The 22,908-nt window shown below is 36.6% G+C and overlaps 1 protein-coding gene across 2 annotated transcripts in view; it reads right to left on the bottom strand.

Annotated features, from left to right (window-relative positions):
• RAB3GAP2 (RAB3 GTPase activating non-catalytic protein subunit 2) overlaps nucleotides 1-22,908 on the bottom strand; it is a 121,379-nt gene that overhangs the window by 74,859 nt on the left and 23,612 nt on the right. For both annotated transcript variants that reach the window (XM_003807179.5, XM_063597029.1), the window contains exon 2: nucleotides 10,460-10,524. In XM_003807179.5, the coding sequence (XP_003807227.1) occupies nucleotides 10,460-10,524 (65 nt within the window). The remainder of the gene's footprint in view (nucleotides 1-10,459; nucleotides 10,525-22,908) is intronic.

Genomic DNA, 22,908 nt, shown 5'->3' with positions numbered 1-22,908 from the left:
AAAGTACTAGTCTAGGCCACATTTCAGATCAGAGACTAAAATTCTCAAATGAAAGATCTTGAGATCTTTTCAACATAAGGAAAGGCATGAACTCTTTCTAAATTTGATTTGAAGGGGCCCAAAGGAAAATTCTCACAAATAAATTAATCACAAAAAAACTATAACTTCAATCTCAATTTTAAAAATTACCTTTCTAGCATTAGAGGAACTTAACTCTAACTCAGTAACTCTTATTTACTTCAACTGTCAATTCAAGTAGGATTAATTCTGCCATTTATTCTTCAATTGTATATATAATATGATCTCATTTTCATAAAATGTTCTTTGTGCCCATTCATCTGCCCACTCAACCTTCTATTCATATAGTGCCAAAGAAAAACCCCCAAAAACCCCTTTATTTGTGTAGAGCCATGCAGAACCCCTGAAAGTTAATAATGATGATCATTTTTAGATGTTAGGGATGGGTTATTTTATTATTTGTATTTTTCTGTAATACTTGAATTTTCTATAATAAACATGTGTCAAATACATTTTATTACTCATACAAAATTCATTTCATAAACAATTACAATGGAACTCCAAAACTAAAAAGTATACTTCTCTATTGCCTGAACAACTGTTTATTTGCTTTGTTTTGTTTTTGTTTTTTTGAGTCAGGGTCTCGCTCTGACGCCCAGGCTGGAGTGCAGTGCAATGGTGCAATCACAGCTCACTGCAGCCTCTACCTCCTGGGCTCAAGCAATCCTCCCACCTCAGCCCCTGAGTAGGTGGGACTATAGGCAGGCACATGTCACTTTGTCTGACCACAGCTGTTTAATACTACATACTAAATCTAGGTGTCATGGAGTAAAAGAAAGTGACAAAAAAATTCCTGCTCAGAAACTATCATCTAGTTGGATAAACAATACTAGTAAATAAGAAATAACTCTCACTCAATATAAATCAGAATAGATTTAATAGCTAAAGTAAGTGCAATGAACCTTAAACTGCTATTGGAGTTTAGAAAAAAAATAAGATAATGGTATGCATTCCCCAAAAGAATTATAAGTGAAAAACATATGAAAGAATGACAAACTTTACCCATGAATTTAAAATATAGATTAAAACACTGAAATGGCATTTTACGTTGATCTGGTTTAGCAAAGACTAAAGTATGATAACATACTAGGAGTCAACAATTTCAAATACCTGAGAACAGCAAGAGAAAAGCGCATTCATCTCTCACAGTCTTGTTTCCCAATACAATATTTGTTAAAAACATGGGTGGAGAGAAATATTTCACTTAAAAAAAAAACAATAGCACACAGCCAATGATAATAAGCAACTGGCTCAGAGCTGTTTTTACTTCTGTAAACAACAAGTAAAGAAAGGTACTCTCATACACTGCTATTTGGAATACAAATCGGGTAGCCCTTTAGAAGCACCATGCAACAATTTCTGTCAAAATGTAAAATTCAGCCTGTGCAACATGGTAAGACCCCATCTGTAAAAAAAAAAAAAACTGAAAAATTAGAGGCCTGGGAGGTCAAGGCTGAAGTGAGCCATGATCGTGCCACTGCACTCCAACCTGGGTGACAAAGCAAGACCCTATCTCAAAAAAAAAAAAAAAAAAAGAGGAAAATGTATATATCTTTTGAATTTATTCTGATGGAATAAGGCTAGCTAACATTTATTGAGCACTTACTATGCTCCAGGTACTATTCTAAGCATATATCATTTAATCCTCATGGCAATACTATGAGTTTGGTATTGTTATCAATATCACTTTAGAAATGAGGTAACTGAACTTAGAAAAGTTAAATAACTTGCCCAGGGTTTCATAATTAGTAAGTGGCAGAGTTGGGACAGAAATTTAGGCAGTCGGACTCTCAATTATGACACTATGTGCCAACATGAAACCAAAGATGAATGGCAGACATAAAGGTACTTATTGCAGCATTGCTCATTATAGGAAAAAAGAAATGAAAAAGAGCAAAGGAAAACTAGATGCCCTTCAGCAGAAGCGTGATTAAATGAATCACAGTACAGCTATACAATAAAATAGTATTCCTTGAAAAGAATGAAATAATTTACATATATGGAAAAACCTCCAAATTACATTCAATAGAAAAAGCAAGGAGTAGAATAATGTGTAAAATTAAAGTATATTTGGTCTCTAGGTAAACAGGGTAAATTAAACACATGAATTTTACTCTCAGTCTCCCTAGCACCACTAAGAACAACAGTAAAAGAATTTTTTTTAAAGGCAAAACCAGTAAGGACAAAAAAACTTTCCTCCAAAAAGCAAATGAACAAAATCAAGGAGAAAAGGCACAAAATGTGAGAGCTAGAAAACAAAGGAACAGGTGGTCACTGAGTTTACAGTTCCTAGAAAGCTAACTCCTAAACTGATGGAGAAGAAAGCTGAGAAGCTGCCCTAGTTGCATTGCAAAATCACCAGCAGCCTTAGGAATTGGCACCAGGTCCCCCTAGAAGTAAAGGTATGGATGGGGCTAAAAGCAGGGGGCTTGGTTGCAAGTGTGTTTAACCAGTAGTCAGGTCCCAGGCTCCCTTTCCCCACTCCACCCAGCCAGATCCCTGGTAGAAGACCAGAGGCCCCAATCACCAAACCAAAACTCACTTAACAGAAGCTACTCTGTAGGAATGCCTAAGGAGCGCAGATTTGAACTAAAATTAACAGTTATAAACAAGAGAAAGGAAAAGGTGCAGCTGACTACATGGAGCTTAAGCATTTAGGCATAAATAATGCCACAGAGACCAAGCCTAGACAACTTGTTGCTCTGGCCAAAGATCCAAGAAGAACTTAAATTAACTTTTGTTTCCTGGCAATTACTTAGCTGCACTTTTCACAACAGCAAATCACTTCACCAAACTCTACTAAAATTAAATTAATGATCTTATAGATCAAATGCTCTGAAGGTCAAGAAGTTTTGGAGAACAAAATGGGGAAAAGGCAAAAAAGACAGACTGGGAGGGTTACATTAAGAGCCATGGGCTAAATAAACCAAGGTCTCTCAATATCAGTGCTATTGACATCTGGGGCCAGAAAATCCTTTGTTCTGTGCATTGAAAGATGCTTAGCAGAATTATTGGCCTCTACTCACTAGATGCACCTCCCTCAAGCTGTGAAAGCCAAAAATGTCTCTAGATGATGCCAAATCATTGCTAAATATCCACTGAGGAGGCAAAAATCACCCATGGTTGAGAATCACTAGGCTAGACCAAGCTTGTATTAATGTAGAGAGGAAGATCTTCGGCAAAATGAGTGTTTCTAACAATCCAAAGTCCAAAGTCCTAATAAGAAACAGCCTAATGAGGAGACCCTTGCCCAGCCTCAGAGGATAACCTAGGGCATATCCTTATGGTGTAAGTGTTCTCCTTCCGCCTCTGGCCAGTCTGATGCTCATGTCCCCTGTGTGGCAGGTGGCATGAGAGTCTACTGAAAATAACGAAATAAGGCAAAACATTTTCCAGTATCATCCCAGATTATTAATGTTCTAGGAATCTCCAATCAGGTCGTGCTATATTCCACTTCTCAGCCTGTAAACAAACAATTCTCTGGGGCCTCCATCTGACCAGCATGCTTTTATTCCCTGTTAATCGGCTAAATCATAATTGCTTCTCTAAACTGTTATAACAGTGTCTGTAAAACAGATGGAGCACATTTCAAAGACTCTTTTGAATGGAAATTTTCCATGCTGCCTACCTTAACTGAAGACCTTGACCCAGAACCTTCTTGTGATTCCTGATCCAGTAACCACTACCCATTTACCACCTATTAACCACTACCTATTTACTATTGAGCAAATCCCCAAGTCTATACTTCCTACCATTGGCCTTAATACACCAATGAAGGAAAGTCCATTAAATCAGCCTTGCCATGAAATTAAATTAAGCCTTTCAAGCTTCTTCCCAAACTGCCTCAATTCCCTTTACAGCATAAGGCTGAACAAAATATTCTCCTCTAATTACTTCTTTCTCATAGCAAAAAAAAAAATTGTGATACCAACTAAAAGCCTTTATAATACTCTTAAAAAAAACAACCAGCAAAGCTATTTACTATTTGTTATAGGATCATCAGTCAGTAGATGGATCTACCTTCTTTTCCAATGTCCCCAAGCCAGCCACTATCTTGTCATCATGTCACTTAAAATCAAGTTAGTATAGAGGAAGATCTTTGTTTTACCTTTTCTTCTATCCCAATCCATCTTTCTTCTATCCCAATCCATCTTTCTTCTATCCCAATCCATCTTTCTTCTATCCCAATCCATTTTAAAAGCTTGTTCTGCTTGCCTTTTCAGTCTCTTATTGTATTTACTTATAGGGAAGTTGAAATTCCTTAACCTTACTTTTGTCACTTGCCCAATTCAGTACACTTGCCAATGTACTGACTTGTGTCCCCTTGCCCCCACCCCAATTCATATGTTGATGCCTTAACCCTAAAGTGACTGTACTTGGTTGGACATAGGGCCTTTAAGGAGGTAATTTAGGTTAAATGCAAATGAGCTCATAAGAGTTGGATAGGACTGGTGTCCTCATAAGAGGAAGAGACACCAGAACTCACTCTTTCCCTCCCAGCATGTGTACATAGAAGAAAGGCCAAATGAGGACACAGCAAGAAAGCAGTTGTCTGCAAGCCAGGAAGAAAGGTCTCACCAGAAATCAGCCCCGATGGCACCTTGATCTTAGACTTCTAGTCTCCAGAACTGCGAAAAAATAAGTTTTTTGTTGTTTAAGTCACCTAGCGTGTGGTACACTGTTATGGCAGCCTGAGCAGATGAATACAGACATGAAATAGCTATAGCAGAAAGATGTTTGTCTTCTGTCACAGAAACATGTTTGTCTTCTGTCACAGAAACTATTAAAGCTCCTAAGCCTACCAGTGTCATAGATGTACACTTCCTTGGACATAGTTGGCTACGGCCGATAGTGTATATTAAAATATGCTTTCTTCACTAAGCCATTATTATAGCTAACACCTATAAATCAGAATCAGAATCAACCTAGAGTCAGAAAAAAAGAGGCTTTCTCCTTTCCTAAAAAAGCCTTGTCCAGATCCCAGTACTGTCACTCTGAACATAAAAGTCATTTTCTGCCATAAAAATAAGAAACTACTCTCAAAGAGCTAACACACTCGTGGAGATAAAAAGCACTGTGGAGTTTTTAGTGTTTTTGCCGAACTCAGTAGCAGCCAGTTGGCCTCCATGTCAGCATTCTGTGGCAGTGGCTGCTGCTCCTTTCCTCTTTGCTTCCCCTCCTGTGGCTTATCTACACACTACTGCAGCACTCCTGAAGAGCAAAACACACCATCTCTGTAACGCCCGACTAACGCAGAAGAAAAGTTTACCCTCTTCTGGTTATAATAACCTCAAACCAATGGCAACTGGTGGAGAATCCTATAATTGTTTTTTGTTTGTTTGTCTGTTTGTTTGGAGACAGAGTCTTACTCTGTTGCTCAGGCTGGAGTGCAGTGGTGTAATCTCGGCTCACTGCAACATCCGCCTCCCGGGTTCAAGCAGTTCTCCTCCCTTAGTCTCCAAAGTAGCTGGGATTACAGGCATGTGCCAACACACCTGGCTAATTTTTGTATTTTTAGTTAGAGACAGGGTTTTGCCACGTTGGCCAGGCTGGTCTCGTACTCCTGACCTCAAGTGATCTGCCCGCCTCAGCCTTCCAAAGTGCTGGGATTACAGGCGTGAGCCACCGCGCCTGGCCTCTATAATTGTTTTTATAATTATAATGCCTTGACACACTGTAAGTTGACTTCAAGACATTCCACTTCTTCCAAACCTGGTTCCTTCTTTAATGTGGATAAGACTCAGACTCTCAGAGGAGGTAGGTTTTGAGCTTGGTATCTGTTCCTAATAAGAGAGAGTAAAAGGTTCTCTTTCCACTCCTTTACATTCTAACTAGGCAACTAGAGCATATACTTTTACATTTCACACATCTGCCCAAATTTATTCTAATTCTTGCCTCTGGAGCTGGTTACAGTTCTGGAGTTGTTCATAATCATAGATGGTAGTAGAAATAAGAGTCTCTTACTTCAGCTGAGTAGATTTCTAATAGTCCTGGTATAAAACATTTTGCTCAGCAAAACTTCATAATAGTGCTATATATGGAAAGTTCTGGTTGATGCTGCTGTTCAAGGGAGAGGTCACAGTCCTTACCCTGGCCATAGTGCCGTTTTTGTTCCCACCCACCAGTCTCCTTTAGCAAAGATGTCTTTTAAGGAAAGGATCCAAATTCAAAGAGGCTCTGTTGAACAACCAGGATAACTTGAACAACTAGATAACCTCTGAACTTCATTGTACCTGCCTACCTTTACTGTCACCCAAATGCATTTTCCCTCACCATGTACACATGACCCATGACAAGGTACAGGGGTTCAAAGATGGATAATAAGAACAGCTAGAAATAATTGGTACACCCAAAATGGTTGTGAATGAGGTCTATCAACAATTTTCACTTGCTGTGTTTGTCAAGTCACAGTATGAGCAAATCTATCAAGACAAAGAACACCAAGCTACTCTCATCCATTAGGGCCATTTGTAAATATTCCGATTTTATCCAAATGAAGAAATGTTCTACATGTCAGTATTTTTATGTGTTTTTAGAATGAGTAGAAGCATCTTTCAGCTTTTAACTACATTGGTTAAAAGATCCTTACATTTATCCCTGGAGATCCCTCGATTTAGGTTATCCCTAGATTTAGTATATCCTTGCTGAAAAAAGAAGACATGCTTTACAGGTCAGATATAAAGGAAATGTGTTAACACTTATGCATTCTAACTATGCTATCATTGTCCACGTCACTCAGAATCAGCTGCAACAGTGGCACATCAAAATGAAATACTGCAAAATAAAGAGGCACACGACCCTCATGAGTATAAGAAATACAGCTAATTAAGAAGAAAATAAAAGAATAATATAGCTAATTAAGAAAAAAATACAAGGAAAACTAACTACATCTATTCCACAGAGCAGCCAAGGTGAGCTTGAAAAACCAGAAATCAGATAATGTGGTTTCTGATCATATTTAGAATAAATTCCAAATTTATAAAGCCTTATATCAGGCCTACTTGCTTATCTGACCCCATTGCATAGCACATTTTCCTTCTTTTCTACTCATTAGGTTATAATGCCATAAAGCGGCACACCCTTAGGAAGGCACATTTTAGATGAGCCAAAAAGCAAGTCTGTGGCACATTATGACTAAACTAACCCAATTAATACTATCAGGGAAGAATTAGTAGATATCTTTAAGGACAACTTGCCTCACACACAAATGCCTATGTCATTCACAAATATTAACAAAAATCCATTACAGAAAAAGCCAAGTATGTATCAGTGGGCTCATTAAGATGTGGCCATCTGGGTCTGAAATATTATACTATAGCTCAGCACCAGCACTATTTTATATATGTAATAATAACTGTCACACTGGAACCTCTTCTGAAATTATAAATGCATGTGTCCACTTTAGTATGCAATGCCTGTGAGGTTTATTCCAGAAAACCTCAAACTTACTTGGAAGTCTCTTACGTTATTCACAGTGGTAACTTAGCTACATGATTTCAGAAAGCAAATACTAAAAGTGTACCAAATAGCACATGTAAGGTAAGTGCCATTTACACTATCTCTTTCTGGGAAATTCTCCAAGCACATCCCTTTCTGAAAGGTTACTTTCCTAGAATCATGAAGAATCTCCAAGCTTGTTTACACAAACCCCCTCCTTTCCTTCCCTCCCCTCCTCATTCTTGCCATAGCGAATTAAACTGCTGATGAATGCCTGACCAGGAGGCAGCAATAATACAGCTGCTGATGTCCCATGAAGTGGCCTGGTGTAAACAGTATGTCCCCCTCCCCAAATATCCTATATTAGGTTGTAATCCACAGACTCAGTAAAATCTTCACATGAGCTCTGAATGTGAAACAAAGAAGGAGAAATAATCTAAGACAACCACAAACAAGAGACATAGCAAAAGCCATGCAATAGTTTAAATCCTGAGTAAGCAGCAACCAGTCAGTCTTAGGAAAAGCAGAGTAGCTGAGGCTCCATTTTGACATAGCATTAGAAAGAGGACCAGGTGTTGTTCGCGGAGGTGCTGCAGTAACCAAATTCCCTGAGCTGCATTTTATCCTATTCAACACATCCTAATTCTCCTAGAGGTCTTCTGAAATGGTTTCCTGTTCTTAATCTCCTCATGGAGTTTTTCCATACATCTCTATTACATGAGCATATCTCTACTTCTTAGCACATGATGCTCTCTGATTTCTCCGCCAAAGCTGTTCTTTTCCTCATCCTCCCCAACTGGGTGTGACACAACATCCCTCCAGTTATTCAAGCCAAATATCTGGCAGGGTTTTTTAAAAACTTCTTATTATGGATATTTAAAAATATTAACAAAAGTAAAGAGAATGGCATCTATTACTCACCTTTTGAGAATATCAACCTTTCAACAATCGTGTTTTATCTATTTCACACCACACCCCAGATCAAAGAATTTATTATTGATTTATCACTTTCCTCTCATCCTTCATAACCAGCTCACTGGAAAGTCTTATCATTACCTCTGAAAATTATCCAGAATTCATCCATTTCTCATTTTCACTAATACCACCTTAATCAAAGCCACAATCATCTCTCAACTAAGCTACTGCAACAGCCTTGTAATTGGTCTTCCTGCTTCTACTTTTGCTCCCTATTTCAACCTATTCCATAGAGCAGCCAAGGTGAGCTGTCAAAGTCAGAAATCAGGTAAGTGTGGTTTTCCATTGCATTTAGAATAAACACCAAATTCACAAAGCTTGACATCTGGCCTGCTTTCTTCTCTGCCCCATCTTGGAACAGTCTCAGTCCTGCTACATCACACTGGCCTTCTTTATGTCCCTTCAAACTCTCAAGCCCATTCCTGCCTTGAGACTTTGCATGAGTTGCTGCCCTGGCCTAGAATCCTGTCAGATTCTCATGTTGTTGACTCCCTGTTGCCTTTTAGATCTCAGTTTAACTGTCACAGCCTCTGAAAAGACTTCCTTAACCACCCAATCTATAGCAGTCACTTGCTATCACATTACCATTTGAATTATTTTTCATCCATCTTTCTTTTTTATGTCTCCCTCTCATAGAGTGTAAGCTCCTAGAAATAGGACTGTAAGAAGACCTATCTAATATTCATTCTTCTTTCTTAAAAAAAAAAAATCCTGATTTTGTTCAGGTATCAACTCCTTCCGTGTGGCCATGGGCCTCAGGAGAAGCTGACCCTCTTATCCTCTAACTCCAGGGAATAATATGATTCAACAATGAATATCTCATATCCCTTGCCAGTGATTAGTTCAGAAATGAGCATGTGGCCCAATCCTGGCCAAGAAGATATAAGGAAAAGTTTGCTAGAGACGTCTAAGAAAGTAGCTCCCTAATTCCTGAAAGAGTCATGAAAAGCCCAAGTCTTTTTCTCCCTCTACCCGTTAATGAAGAAACATGTTGTCCACACTACATCTGTGAATGAAACAGGCATTAGGATGAAGCCAACACTGCATATACAAAGTAGACAGAATGAAAGAACTTGACATATTTGAATTGCCTGATCAACCAACCCAGGATTCCATTCTATCTTTGGACTTCCTTCTATGTAAGCGAATAAATTTTCTTCATATTTAAGCCAATTAAAGTTAGATTTTTTTATTACTCATATGTGAAAATATACTAACATATATAGGAACTTTGTCTGCCTTGTTCCTTGCTATACTCCCAGCATCTGGAAAAATGCGTAGAATATGGTAGGTACAGCAAATATTTGAGTGAATAGTGAAAGAATATAAAAGAATAATTTATGAAAGATAAAGAATCCTAAAACAATTATTCTCCATTTAGCCCACTGCTATGGTTTGAATGTGCCCCCAAAAAACATGTGTTGAAAGTTTAATCCCCAATGCAACAGTGTTGGGAAATGGGGCCTAATGAGAGGTAATTAGATCATGAGAGCAGAGTGAATAGATTAAGGACGTTAATGAGGGAGTAGGTTCCTTATTGTGGGAGTGAATTTGTTATAAAAAGAGGAGTATTGGCCCATGTTTTCTTCCCTCCCACCCTCTCCACCAGCCTCTGGTCCTATCACCTTCACCGTATTATGATGCAGCAAGAAGGCTCTTGCCAGATGCTGGCCCCTGATCCTGGACTTCCCAACATCCAGAACTGTGAGCCAATCAATTTCTGTTCATTATGAACTACCCAGTCTCAGGTATTCTGTTATAGCAACACCAAGTGAACGAAGACACCCGCTTTAGCTACAATGTCATTAAGTTCCTTAAGAAGAGGTATCTAGTTAAGTACTAATAAGTAAGCACAAAAATATTCTTGACATCGAATTTAAAATGTCAGCTTGACACTGAAATATGTCACCATCATTACAAAAGGAAAATGCCACTATCAAAAAACATGCATATATTTGTAAAGACTTACAGGTTCTTGTGGTTCATTTTCTTCCCATGCTCCCCAACCATCATCTTCCCAGTCTGTTGATTTACCTGTTTTTAAAAAGATGAACAATGCTTGCATGAAATACAGGGCTTTAAATATCTTTAAAGCACTTTTTCTAAACATCATAGAACCGACCCCTGTATAATGCTGATATTAAGAAAGAAAATAAGGGTAAACTGTGTTATACCAGGATTTTGCTATATGTAATAACAATCAGAAAATATTTGACCTACTGAATTTCTAAATTTATATATTAGCAAAATTGTGTGCAAGTTATTAGTAAAATTGTGTGTGAGTTATCTGGATCTTAAGATATTGGACATCAAGTTAATTCACATTCAAATCAAGCTGCAAAGGTGACGTTTTAAAAATCTAAAAATGACAAATGTTTATTACTCAAGATACTGGACAAATATACACAGTGATAAAAAAAAACACCTAAAATTTCACAGATGTCTTAAAAAAGTAACTTGCTTTTTGATAAGACTAATCATCAATGGAAAATAAAACTGAATTTTGAAACAAGACAAACCTACTATTCTGCACCCTTTTCTGATATTCTATGATTTCTTATATGTTGGATCGTCCTCTCAGAGGAAAATAAGACGGTCAACAACAATGCAACAAGGAATGTAAAAGCCCAGATAGGTTTGGACAGTATGTTCCCTTACAAGGTCCAGGTGACTGGTTTTTACATAATCATCTTTTAATTTATCAGAAGAGAAAAAGCTATCATTTTTGAACAACTACTCTGAGACAAGCATGAGATACTTTGTATGCATTAATAAAGTACAAATAAAACTTTAGGCCCCAGAATCACGCTGCCTAAGTTTTATTTGAACTTTATCATCTTTAAAAATTTAATTTGAGGCAATACATATAAAGTGTATGTGTTTTTTTTGTTTTTTGGTTTTTTTCGAGATGGAGTCTCACTCTGCTGTCCAGGCTAGAGTACAATAGCGCAATCTTGGCTCACTGCAACCTCTGCCTCCCGCCTTCAAGCCATTCTCCTGCCTCAGTCTCTGGAGTAGCTGGGACTACAGGCACCTGCCACCACGCCCGGCTGATTTTTGTATTTTTATCAGAGACAGGGTTTCACCATATTGGCCAGGCTGGTCTTGAACTCCTGACCTCAAGTGATCCACCCACCTTGGCCTCCCAAAGTGTTGGGATTACAGGCGTGGATCGCCACGCCCGGCCTTGAGGTAATACGTATAAAGTATTGAATGCTTGTTCAAATCCTGATCTAGCACTTACTGTCTCTGTGACCTAGTGCAAATTACCCATCTAAACTTTAGTTTTTAATCATAAAGGCATGGAAAACATGACTACCTCTATCTGGTAGGGTTGTTGTAAGGACTTACACCAGATAGCATACTAAAGTCCTCAGTGCCTGACACATACCAAGTTCTCAATGCTGGTCAAGGTTTAGCTAAATAAAATATTATATTTAAGCAATCAGCTTTAAAATTCTGGGGGGAAATCAGTTTAAAAGATGGGACTGATCCTGATGGCTTACAGCAGGAAGCATATAGATTCACTTATATACAAGGTTTTAAAGGTTGCTGAAATCAATTACATACAGATGATTAAAGAATTTGTTATAGTCTAGTACTTGGAGTCATTGTTCAATTAGCTTTGTAGTAACAGTCTAATCTTCTGTACTTAAATGCCAAATAATTACTTCCTAATAGGTATATATTAAGTCCTAAAATAGCACTATCATCTGATTAACATTGCACAATTTATAGAAGAGTTCCATATACAAGTCAATTAGCAATTTAACAAATACTCTATTAAACACCATGTGGCAAATCCTGTAGTAGGAGCTGAGAAAAGTACAAACATACTCCTTGCCCTTGAAGAATTCATGATCTATTGTAGAAGGCAGACAAACACGGAACCATAATATATGGTGAGTGCAGTAATGGACTACTAATGGGAACTTGGATGAGAAAGTAAGAGATGGGAAAAAAAATATAATGAATAGTTAACTTAAACTCAGTCCTTAAAAAGTAGCTAGAAAGGCTAGGGGAAAAAGTCAACATGAATGAAAGAGGCAGAAAGATGCAATGTATATGACAACTAACATGTATTAAACATTTCTGTATGCCTAAATGCTTTATAGACATTATTAGTTCATTTAAACATCACAGGATCCTTTATTGTCCCTATTTTACAATGAGAAAACAGATTTCTTGGAGAGTTTAAGTAGTTCGACCAAAATCACACAGGAGTAAGTGGCAGAGTACAGCTTGAGTTCAGGTCTGAGTTCCAAAACCCATGCTCCTAAGTATTAGACTATATGTACTCCTACTATGCCTCATGAAGGGTAAGATTAGGGAAAAGTGGAGTTTACAGTTAAGGCCAAAAGTAAGAAGGTTCTTATTTAAAAATAGAAACATTCCCTTGATATTGCAATTTAGAGATATTTTTAACTTGGAAAATTAGTTTGTTTTTTGGCAATTTAATTCAATTAAGCAATCTCTTTATTTTGCTAATTTTTCCATTGCACCAGAAACAATTGTCTTATTGTGGGTTTAAGGCAGGCAACAAGGCTATCCCATTTAAAGTTTCAGAATATGTATTATCTCTTACATTAGAAAGCAAAGAATCTAAAAGAGCTTATTACTGTAAAGTTCATGATTCAATTTTTAAATTGCTATAAAAATAATGTATATATCAAATTACCACAATCTCGAAAAGACCATGCAGAATTTAGACTCTTCAGGAAGGCTGTAATCATTCATGCATTCAACAAACACATCTTTTATGTTCTGGGAACTGTGCTAAGTGCTGGAAATATAAAAGCAAATAAGCCTTCAAAGAGCTTAGTTTCTGTACATAACCTCAGTTGAATGTGTATAAAATAAACTATAGAAAGTGTGTTATTTCTCCTCCATATTGGTATAAAAAGTACCTGACTCAATTCACAAATGACTCATATAAGCAAATAGAAGACAGCAGTAATTTGGATTTCCTACCCCTGCAGAGATCCAGTATCTCTCTATGCCACAATTCAGAACCTCCAAGAAAAGAAAGACCTTGAGAAATACTTTATACAAGATATTTAGGTTTATGAAGGTTTACCCATTCTCAATGCCCCTGACTGGAAAGCTTCTTTCAACAAAAAGGAAAGAGAATTTAATTGGGCATCTTCTATTATCATAGGAATACATTTTTCCCAACCAAGTCAAGATAAAGGAAGGTGAAACAGCACTATTATTCAGGTAAGTTTAAGATATTTTTTGTAGGTTGCTCTAGAAGACTGAGCCTATTTATAATCCTATGAGAGAATGCATTCCAAATTATAGTCACCTTAAAAATGGGAAACGTTTTGCCAGTGGGGCAATACCCTTGTGGCTATTTCTTTTTATTTTTTATTTTATTTATTTATTTTGACATGGAGTCTTGCTCTGTCACCAGGCTGGAGTGCAGTGGTGCCATCTCGGTTCACTGCAACCTCCAACTCCCTGGTTCAAGCGAGTCTCCTGCCTCAGCTTCCCGAATAGCTGGGATTACAGATATGTGCCACCACACCCAGCTAATTTTTGTATTTGTAGTAGAGACGGGGGTTTCACCATGTTGGCCAGGATGGTCTCAAACTCCTGAACTCGGGGTCCGCCCACCTCGGCCTCCCAAAGTGCTGGGATTATAGGCATGAGCCACTGCGCTCGGCCCCTTGTGGCTATTTCTACTCAGTGCCAGTGATTTAATTTTTGTGGCCTCCTATGTCCTATTGAAAATCATTTGAGAATATTTGCAAGGAGGTAGTGGACAGCAATTTTCAGCTATTAAAAAGTGTTAGAATCCCAGCACTTTACCAAAGTTATTTCTTACGCCTTCGGGTTAGGCAAGCAGGTCAAGCACATTCTTTAGAAAAAAAAAAGGTATATATTGAGAAAATAGCTGATGAATGTCTAATAAAATTGCCATTCATGTAAAGAATTCTGTTCAGGCACGGTACTTCCTTCTGGTAACCTTTCTAAGAAGGATGGTATTCTTTAATCAATATCATTAGTAATTTTTAATTGATCATTGGTCAAGAATGCAGGTAGCCAAAGCAATGTTCAACATAACTTTGAGAACTATGCACTGTTTTAGGTTAATATGGAATATTACTATAAGGCCTTGAGGTTCACAAACTCTACGTCATCATGAAGAAATAAGACTGATTTGCCTAATTTATTATCAATTACTTCCAAAAAAAGCTAAAAATGGCTCACCATGATTGTTTCTTAGAAGAATAAATAGATCAATATCTTTTTTAAGACAGGATAATTTGAAAGCCCTAAGCTCTGGTATAACTTAAAAAGGCAAATCAGTTTAACAAAAGGTATCATGGAATTAAGGACACCAGGACAGCCAACTTCTTTAGGACAGTCTAGATCCAGTGTAAAGATTCCAAATATTCCGCCAATCACCAAATCCCATAGCCAGAGCTATGTGGCTCTCATTTCCGTGAAAGGCTAGACTACAAATTATACGGCAATTTAAATTGTTACTTTCCCTATTTATTAAATAAGTAGCAACCACCCAATCTCCAAAAAGCAATTCTTTAAATGACACTGTTATCAACTGCCTATGTCTTTCGTTTTACTGTAGTCCAATCCAACAAAATTGGTCAGAAAATTAAGAAAACAGCATTCACATTAATTGTCTTCATAAAACCAGCGTTATAGTTTCTCCTGCAGACCCCCTTGATGGGTAGGCCTTAAAACCTTTACAATGAAGAAATTAAAATAATGAGTTAGGGATGACTGAAGTTTTAGAGATGGCCCTACTCTCAGAGATTCTGTTTCAGGAGGTCTGCAATCGATACAGGAATCTCTATTTAACAACTTTTCCCACCCTAAAAATTTGAGGCAGATGGTGCATGCATGGATCACCTCAAGGATAAACCTAAGTGCTGGTCTAATTTAATCCTAAATATTGTTTTCCTTTGCCTGTCATCACTCTTCTATTCTTTCACTCCAGTTGGACTGTTCATTCACTGGTATGCAATCTTGAAGAGCACTGTCTAATAGAAATATATCATGAGCTACCTATGTAATTTTAAATTAACTAATAGCCATATTAAAAAGTAAAAAAAAAAAAACAACAGGTGAAATTAACCTTAATAATATAGTTGATCAGAATACAACCAGAATATTGTTTCAATGCATAATCAATGCAAAATTATTGGTGAGATATTTTACATTCATTTTTCATATACACTCTTCAAAATCTGATGAGTGTTTTTTTAGTTTAGTTTAGTTTTGAAAAGGGGTCTGTCACCCAGACTGGAGTGCAGTGGTGCAATTATAGCTCACTGCAGCCTCGATCTCCTAGGCTCAAGTGATCCTCCCACCTTGGCCTCCCAAGTAGCTGGGACTACAGGTGTGCATCACCAAGCCTGGCTAATTTTTTTTCTCTTTTTTTGTAGAGATGAAGCCTTGCCATTTTGCCCAGGCTGGTGATGTGTGTTTTACATGTAGAGCACATCTCAGTTTTTCCTAGTCACATTCCAAGTGCTCAAAACTATATGTGGCTAGTGGCTACAGTATAAGACAGCTCAAGTCTAGAACATCAACTAAATCTCAGGTTTAATTGAGTTGTCAGGTTGCACTGGATTGGTTGCCCAGTTTTACCTTCTAAAGAGTTATATGATCTTGGGCAATTTATTTAATTTCTTACTGTCTCGGCTTCCTCTTCAGCAAAAATGGAGTTAAAAACTGCACCTATCTCACAGAGTTGTTATAGTTAAAATATGCAAAGCACTTTTACAGTGCCTGGCACATAGACACCCTTAATAGCTGTTATAATTACCACTCTCCAAATACAACATTCTCTCTTACTCTCTGCCTTTGCCTATCCTACACCCATCAACTAAATGCTTCCCATGTGACTCTACCTCTCCAAATCCAACTTCTTCAAACTAAGGTTAATCCTCTATGAAGTTTTCTTGCATCCACCAATGATCTTTCCCTCTTGTGAAACTACAGCATTTGACTGTGTTTCTTATTCAGAACTTAATTATATACTGTTTTGGGTCATTTGCTGCATTGTTAGTTAACATGTACTTATCTAACATAAATGTACACCCTGTCTACACAACTATTAGGCTCTTAGAGGGCAGAGAACGTGTATCCTGTGTATGTGCACACACATACACATACATAAAAGTATCATAAGTACTTCATAAATATTTGCTAAATGAATAGTAATTGAAAATGACATTCTTACTCAAATCCTTCCGCATATACCCCCATAAAAGCAGCTGTATTTAAATTAACATTTTATAATATAATGAACAAATCAGTGGTTGTTTCTAAACCTTTTGCATTTCAAAAGAAATACAACAAATACAAAAGATTATGTTTTATAAACTTTACATATACAGACTTTATATTCAGGATCCAAACCATCTTTTTCAAACAACTTTTTTTTTGTGGGGCTCAGGGGAGGGACAAGGTCTAGCTCTATTGCCCAGGGTGGACTGCAATGATGTGATCCCGGCCCACTGCAGGCTCTATCTCCCAGGCGCAAGCAGTTCTCTTACCTCAGCCTCCCAAGTAGCTGGGACTACAGGCATATGCCACCATGTCCGGCAAATTTTTGTATTTTTTGCAGAGTCGGGGTTTCACCATGTTGACCAGGTTGGTCTTGAACTTGTAAGCTCAAGCGAACTGCCCATCTCTGCCTCCCAAAGTGCTGGGATTACAGACATGAGCCACTGCACCCGGCCTTCAAATAACTTTTGTATGTAACATTACAATATTAATAATTTTTTTCTATTCCATCCCATTTTAATTAGTGAGAAAAAATAATTAAAAAGCACAATTTCTTAGCTTTAGTTTTGATTATGAAATAATAGGAATAGTATAGTATTTTGTTTGAATTCAAGTCTAAGAGGCAGAATTTGATTAAACCTGAAGATCTTCTAAAAACCTAGTTCAGAGTAGATGGCTTGATATGCATTAAAGGATTTTTTTATTTCACACACACACGTGCACACACAATGTATTTTTCAACATTTCAGAACAAAATTTGTATCATTACTAACAAAACATCCTACATCAATAATGGAAAACCAACTTGCTCAATTACATGGGACTTTCAACAACCTGATTTCATGGTAGGGCTAGAAGAAATAATTATAAAAGCCATTGAGTTCCCAAATAAACACCATGCCATTTTGAAGATTTAAAAAAAAAAAAAAAAAAAGAACACCACATCATTCTTGTGTCTGTAGTCTATTATGCAAATATTCTTTTTGCCAACAGTGACTAAAACAGGTTACACTAAAAACAGTTCAAGAATAGCAAATATTGCTTACTGGAGAAATCTAAAAATAGATGATGAGAATGCTTCTCAGGTCTTGTTACTTTCATGCTACGATTCACATCCATAGGAGACGTTTAGGAGATGTTGTTCCTAAAGTGGCCATGTTACAACTGTATTACATCAGGACAGCATTCCAGCAATAAGGAAAATATTTCAGATTCATGTTTGTAACTGAGCTTTCTCAGCTCATTTGTTGTAAAATTTGATAAAATAGCATTTCTGGGAATATAAGATATTTCTACTTTGTTTTAAATCTTTAATCTTTTTTTTCCTCAATCCCTTCTTAAGGGGTGAACTTCCTTTAAAATTTATTCTGTTTACATTCTCATCCATTTTTTTCCTTAAAATTCACAGAAAATCAAAGATTGCATTAAAGATTTCATTTGGGTCTTTCAAGAAATTTGTCGTCTTAAAATATTTTGTTTGTCCACCTCAGTTGCTGAAATTTTCTTTCACTCTGGTTTATACCACATCTTGAATCATACCTTCTCTCTAAATAAGATTAATAAGCTGATCTCCAACCAACTTACATGATATGAAGAGAAATAAAGAGGAGCGAGATAAAGTTACAAATAATAGTAACAAAAAAGCAACTGCATCCTCATTGATTAGTAACCTGACTTTTCAATCTTTAACTTTTTTTTTTATACCTATCATTGAACAGGACTATTTGAACTATTAATATCTAGAATAATCGGTAACATAACCATAAACTCCTGTTCTTACCCTCACCAAGTTAAATGTTTTGACTGAATAAATAAAACCAATGACTTCAAAATGTAAAATGTAACCACAATTCCCTTCTGAAGAGAATTTTTTCCTTGAAGAGATTAGATTATACTAGTATGAAAAACCTGTTATGTCTCTCATTTGATAAATGAAACCTTCAAACCATACAGAAAACATATTTTAATCAATCATCAAAAAAATTATAGATGTCTTGTTTAGGGGTATTTCCAATCAATGAATTATTCTAACAACAGAAGCTTAAATAAGAAATTCAACTTCTGCTTTCCACAGCTCTATTTAATTCCCAAAATACATTATCCTAATTAGCTTCTGAACAGTCTGTCCTCATAAACTGAGTGTATGTTTTTTTCATTTAACAAGAACCTGAAGCTAGAAAGGAAATTGAATTCTAGAAGTGGGCAATTGATTTGACAGTATTTGCTTTTTCCAATATGAGTATGTCAAGTTCAAATACTAAATGAGAAACTGAAAACATTAAATGTTAGGAAAAGGAAAATTTAATTTCGTTTCTGTGGTCTAATAAAAGATCTTAGTACAGAAGTAAATTCATTTCCGTTCTTCTGAGATGAGAAAAAAACAGAGATAATGTACTTGCTTCTATAAAAAGTAAGAACCTCTACAAGCTATGACTTGTAAATAATTTAGGGGATTCAGCAAATTTTACTTGGCTCTACTTGGCCAAGGCAAGAAAAGCATCACCCAGCAGTACAAAGCTAAAAGACAAAAGAAAAGTCTAAAGAATAGAGAAGCTGCCTCTTATATTCCTATACATCAGAATTATTAATTTTTTCCATTTCTAGGGAAATGGAAAATAGGAAAATCAATTTCATATTAGCATGAAATTTCATATTAGCAAGAAATACTAATTTGAAAATAAATTTCATATTAGTCACTTAGTCACTTACCAAACGGTTATATTACATACATTAAAAATGTACATGTCTATTATAATTTTGTTTTTTAACAACTTCATATTTATATATTATTTATTTTTTATATCCAAAGCAACAGAAAAAGTTAAGCATGTCTAAAAAGGTGAAGAAGGTTGCAACATTATGAAATGTAGGTAAAGGTATGCAAAAATTGCTAACTAAAGGTAATTTCTGCATGTTCTAGAGAAACCAATTCTATATTTTCCTTCCTTAACCTACTCTACTATTTGAGTACTGTCCCTGAGAAATCTCCTTATATTTAAATTAAATCCTTCCTAAACCAGCCTAATTTTGCTATTACTGTTTTTCTTCAAAGTACACACAGAGAAAGTCTGATAATAATTTTAACAATATCACATGATAACATGGAATATTTTGGTTCCATAGTAAAGAAAAAAATGTAGATAGCATATTTATCATTGTTTTATTTCATAGTTAGCATTCCTAAAACAAGGACAAACATCCAACTCAGACACAATCCAACACACAACAGACATTTGTTCATTATTAAGTTCCTACTACAAATCATCTGTGTACCAATGCTGGGGATGTAGGAAATATATTACTCATTCCCTGGCCTAAAGTGGTGTATAATTTAGTGCACAATATAGAGACATCAACAGACAAATGCAACACCAGGCTGATATTACCAAAAAAAAAACCTGGAAACTAGGGAAAAAAGTTAGCCACATACGCTGAAATGAAGGTATTCCGTGCAATTAATACAGATACAAGCCATTATTCTTTCACAGCTCCGTATTATACCACTGTGTCAATGTAGCATAACTTAATCAACCTTCTAGTATCAGGTATTGTTTTTAACTTTTTTGCAGTTATAAGCACTTCCTTGTAACATGAAACTGTATACTGATTTTTTGACTTTACAAACTGTTTCCAACCTTGCTAAACAACTTTACGAACCATTATTTTTTAAATGAGTAGAGAAAAAGTGACTTCAAATATAAGGTAATCATCTATTTTTCCAAACAGAAGATCCAAAAATACAAAGTTTTTTGGGCAATCTGAATACTATACATTGTAAATGCAGGCACTTAGATGACATAATCAAATGCCTACATGTGACATTTAATTGTTACACATAATATAACATTAATTTAGAGATAAAAATGTTCAAAATCCCAATGACAGAAAATACACTGACTTAGAACTCTTGCTTTTATTCATTTTCATTTTTCAGGAAACAAAACCCTTCCACATGCACCTTCAACATCAGCCTTTATTTTTTTAAAAAAAAGATATAACAGGCTGGGCGCGGTGGCTCACGCCTGTAATCCCAGCACTTTGGGAGGCCAAGGGGGGTGGATCACAAGGTCAGGAGATCGAGACCATCCTGGCTAACATGGTGAAATCCCATCTCTACTAAAAATACAAAAAATTAGCCGGGTGTGGTGGCAGGCGCCTGTAGTCCCAGCTGAGGCTGAGGCAGGGAGGCTGAGGCAGGAGAATGGTGTGAACCTGGGAGGCAGAGCTTGCAGTAAGCCGAGATCATGCCACTGCACTCCAGCCTGGGCGACAGAGCAAGACTCCGTCTCAAAAAAAAAAAAAAAAGCAAAAAAAAATAATAATAAACACATGTATTTACTACACGCAAAGCATTGCTCTAAGCACAACAGCTTTCCCTCTGAGGTATGTACTACTGTTACTTCCATTTCAAAGATGAAATTTATGAAGCAAATGGAGATTACATAACTCGCTCAAGGTCACACAACTGACAAGTGGCAGAATTGGGATTCGGACCCACGCAGGCTAGCTCAGATGCCATCTTCCATCTACTTTTTCAGTCAACTGTTTTCCAGAGTACATCATCTTCAGTGCCATCTCAGTTATTTGAGATAGTCTTTTGAATCTGGTATGATGCTGTCACTGGTCGTTTTAAGCCCACTCACAGTCTCTATTAGCATAACACGTTAAACAGCAATACAATGAGGTGCTGCTATGGAGATCAAAGCTATAGAGCTATACAGAAAATACCTTTGCCCCCTACAGAAAATAGTTTTTTCTTATGCCCAAAGTCTATTTACAAATATTAATTAGGTTACTACCCAGAAAGCAAACTTTGATACAACATCCCAAAAGCAGAAAACACAGGCACAGAAGGGACTACCTTAAAGTAATAAAAGCCATATATGACAAACCCACAGCCAACATCATATTGAATGGGAAAAGTTGAAAGCATTTCCCCTGAGAACTAGAACAAGGCAACTTTTACCACTTCTATTCAACATAGTACTGGAAGTCCTCACCAGACTAATCAGACAAGAGAAAGAAATAAAGGCCATCCAAATTGGAAAAGAGGAAGTAAAAGTGTTGCTGTTCACTGATGATATGATCGTACAAAAAATCCTAAAGATGCATCCAAAAGGCCCCTGGATCTGATAAGTGAATTCAGTAAAGTCTACAGTTACCAAATCAATGTACACAAATCAGTAGCACTGCTATACACCAACAATGACCAAGCTGAGAACCAAATCAGCAACTCAATCACTTTTACAACAGCTGCAAAAAAATAAAACACCTAGGAATATACTTAACCAAGAAGGCAGAAGATCTCTACAAGGAAAACTACAAAACGCTGCTGAAAGAAATCACAGATGACACAAACAAATGGAAACACATCCCATGCTCATGGACGGGAAGAATCAATATTGTGAAAATGATCATACTGCCCAAAGCAATCTACACATTCAGTGCAATTTCCATCAAAATACCATCATCATTTTTTCACAGAACTAGAAAAAAAATCCTAAAATTCATATGGAACAAAAAAAGAGCCCGCATAGCCAAAGCAAGACTAAGCAAAAAGAACAAATCTGGAGGTATCGCATTACAGGACTTCAAATTATACTACAGGGCTATAGTTACCCAAACAACATGGTACTGATGTAAAAATAGGCACTTAGACCACTGGAACAGAATAGAGAACCCAGAAGTAAAGCCAAACATTTACTGCCAACTGATCTTTGGCAAAGCGGAATGACAATGGATCCCCATCTCTCATAAAAAATCAACTCAAGATAGATGAAAGACTTAAATCTAAAACCTGAAACCATAAAAATCCCGGAAGATAACATTGGAAAAACTCTTCTGGATATTGGCTTAGGCAAAGTATTCCTAAGACCCCAAAAGCAAGTGCAGCAAAAACAAAAATAAATAAATGGGACCTATTTAAATTAAAAAACTTCTGTACAGCAAAAGAAATAATCATCAGAGTAAACAGAAAACCCACAGAGTGGGAGAAAATATTCAAAAACCATGCATCTGACAAAGGACTAGCATCCAGAATCTACAAGGAACTCAAACAAATCAGCAAGAAAAAAAAAAAAACTCATTAAAAAGTGGGCAAAGAACATGAATAGATATTTCTCTAAAGAAGATATACAAACAGCCAACAAATACATAAAA

This window comes from Pan paniscus, chromosome 1, assembly GCF_029289425.2.
Source record: "Pan paniscus chromosome 1, NHGRI_mPanPan1-v2.0_pri, whole genome shotgun sequence".
Lineage (NCBI taxonomy): Eukaryota > Metazoa > Chordata > Mammalia > Primates > Hominidae > Pan > Pan paniscus.
The sequence above is the reverse complement of the archived record's forward strand: the minus strand, read 5'-3'. Positions and strand labels throughout refer to the sequence as shown.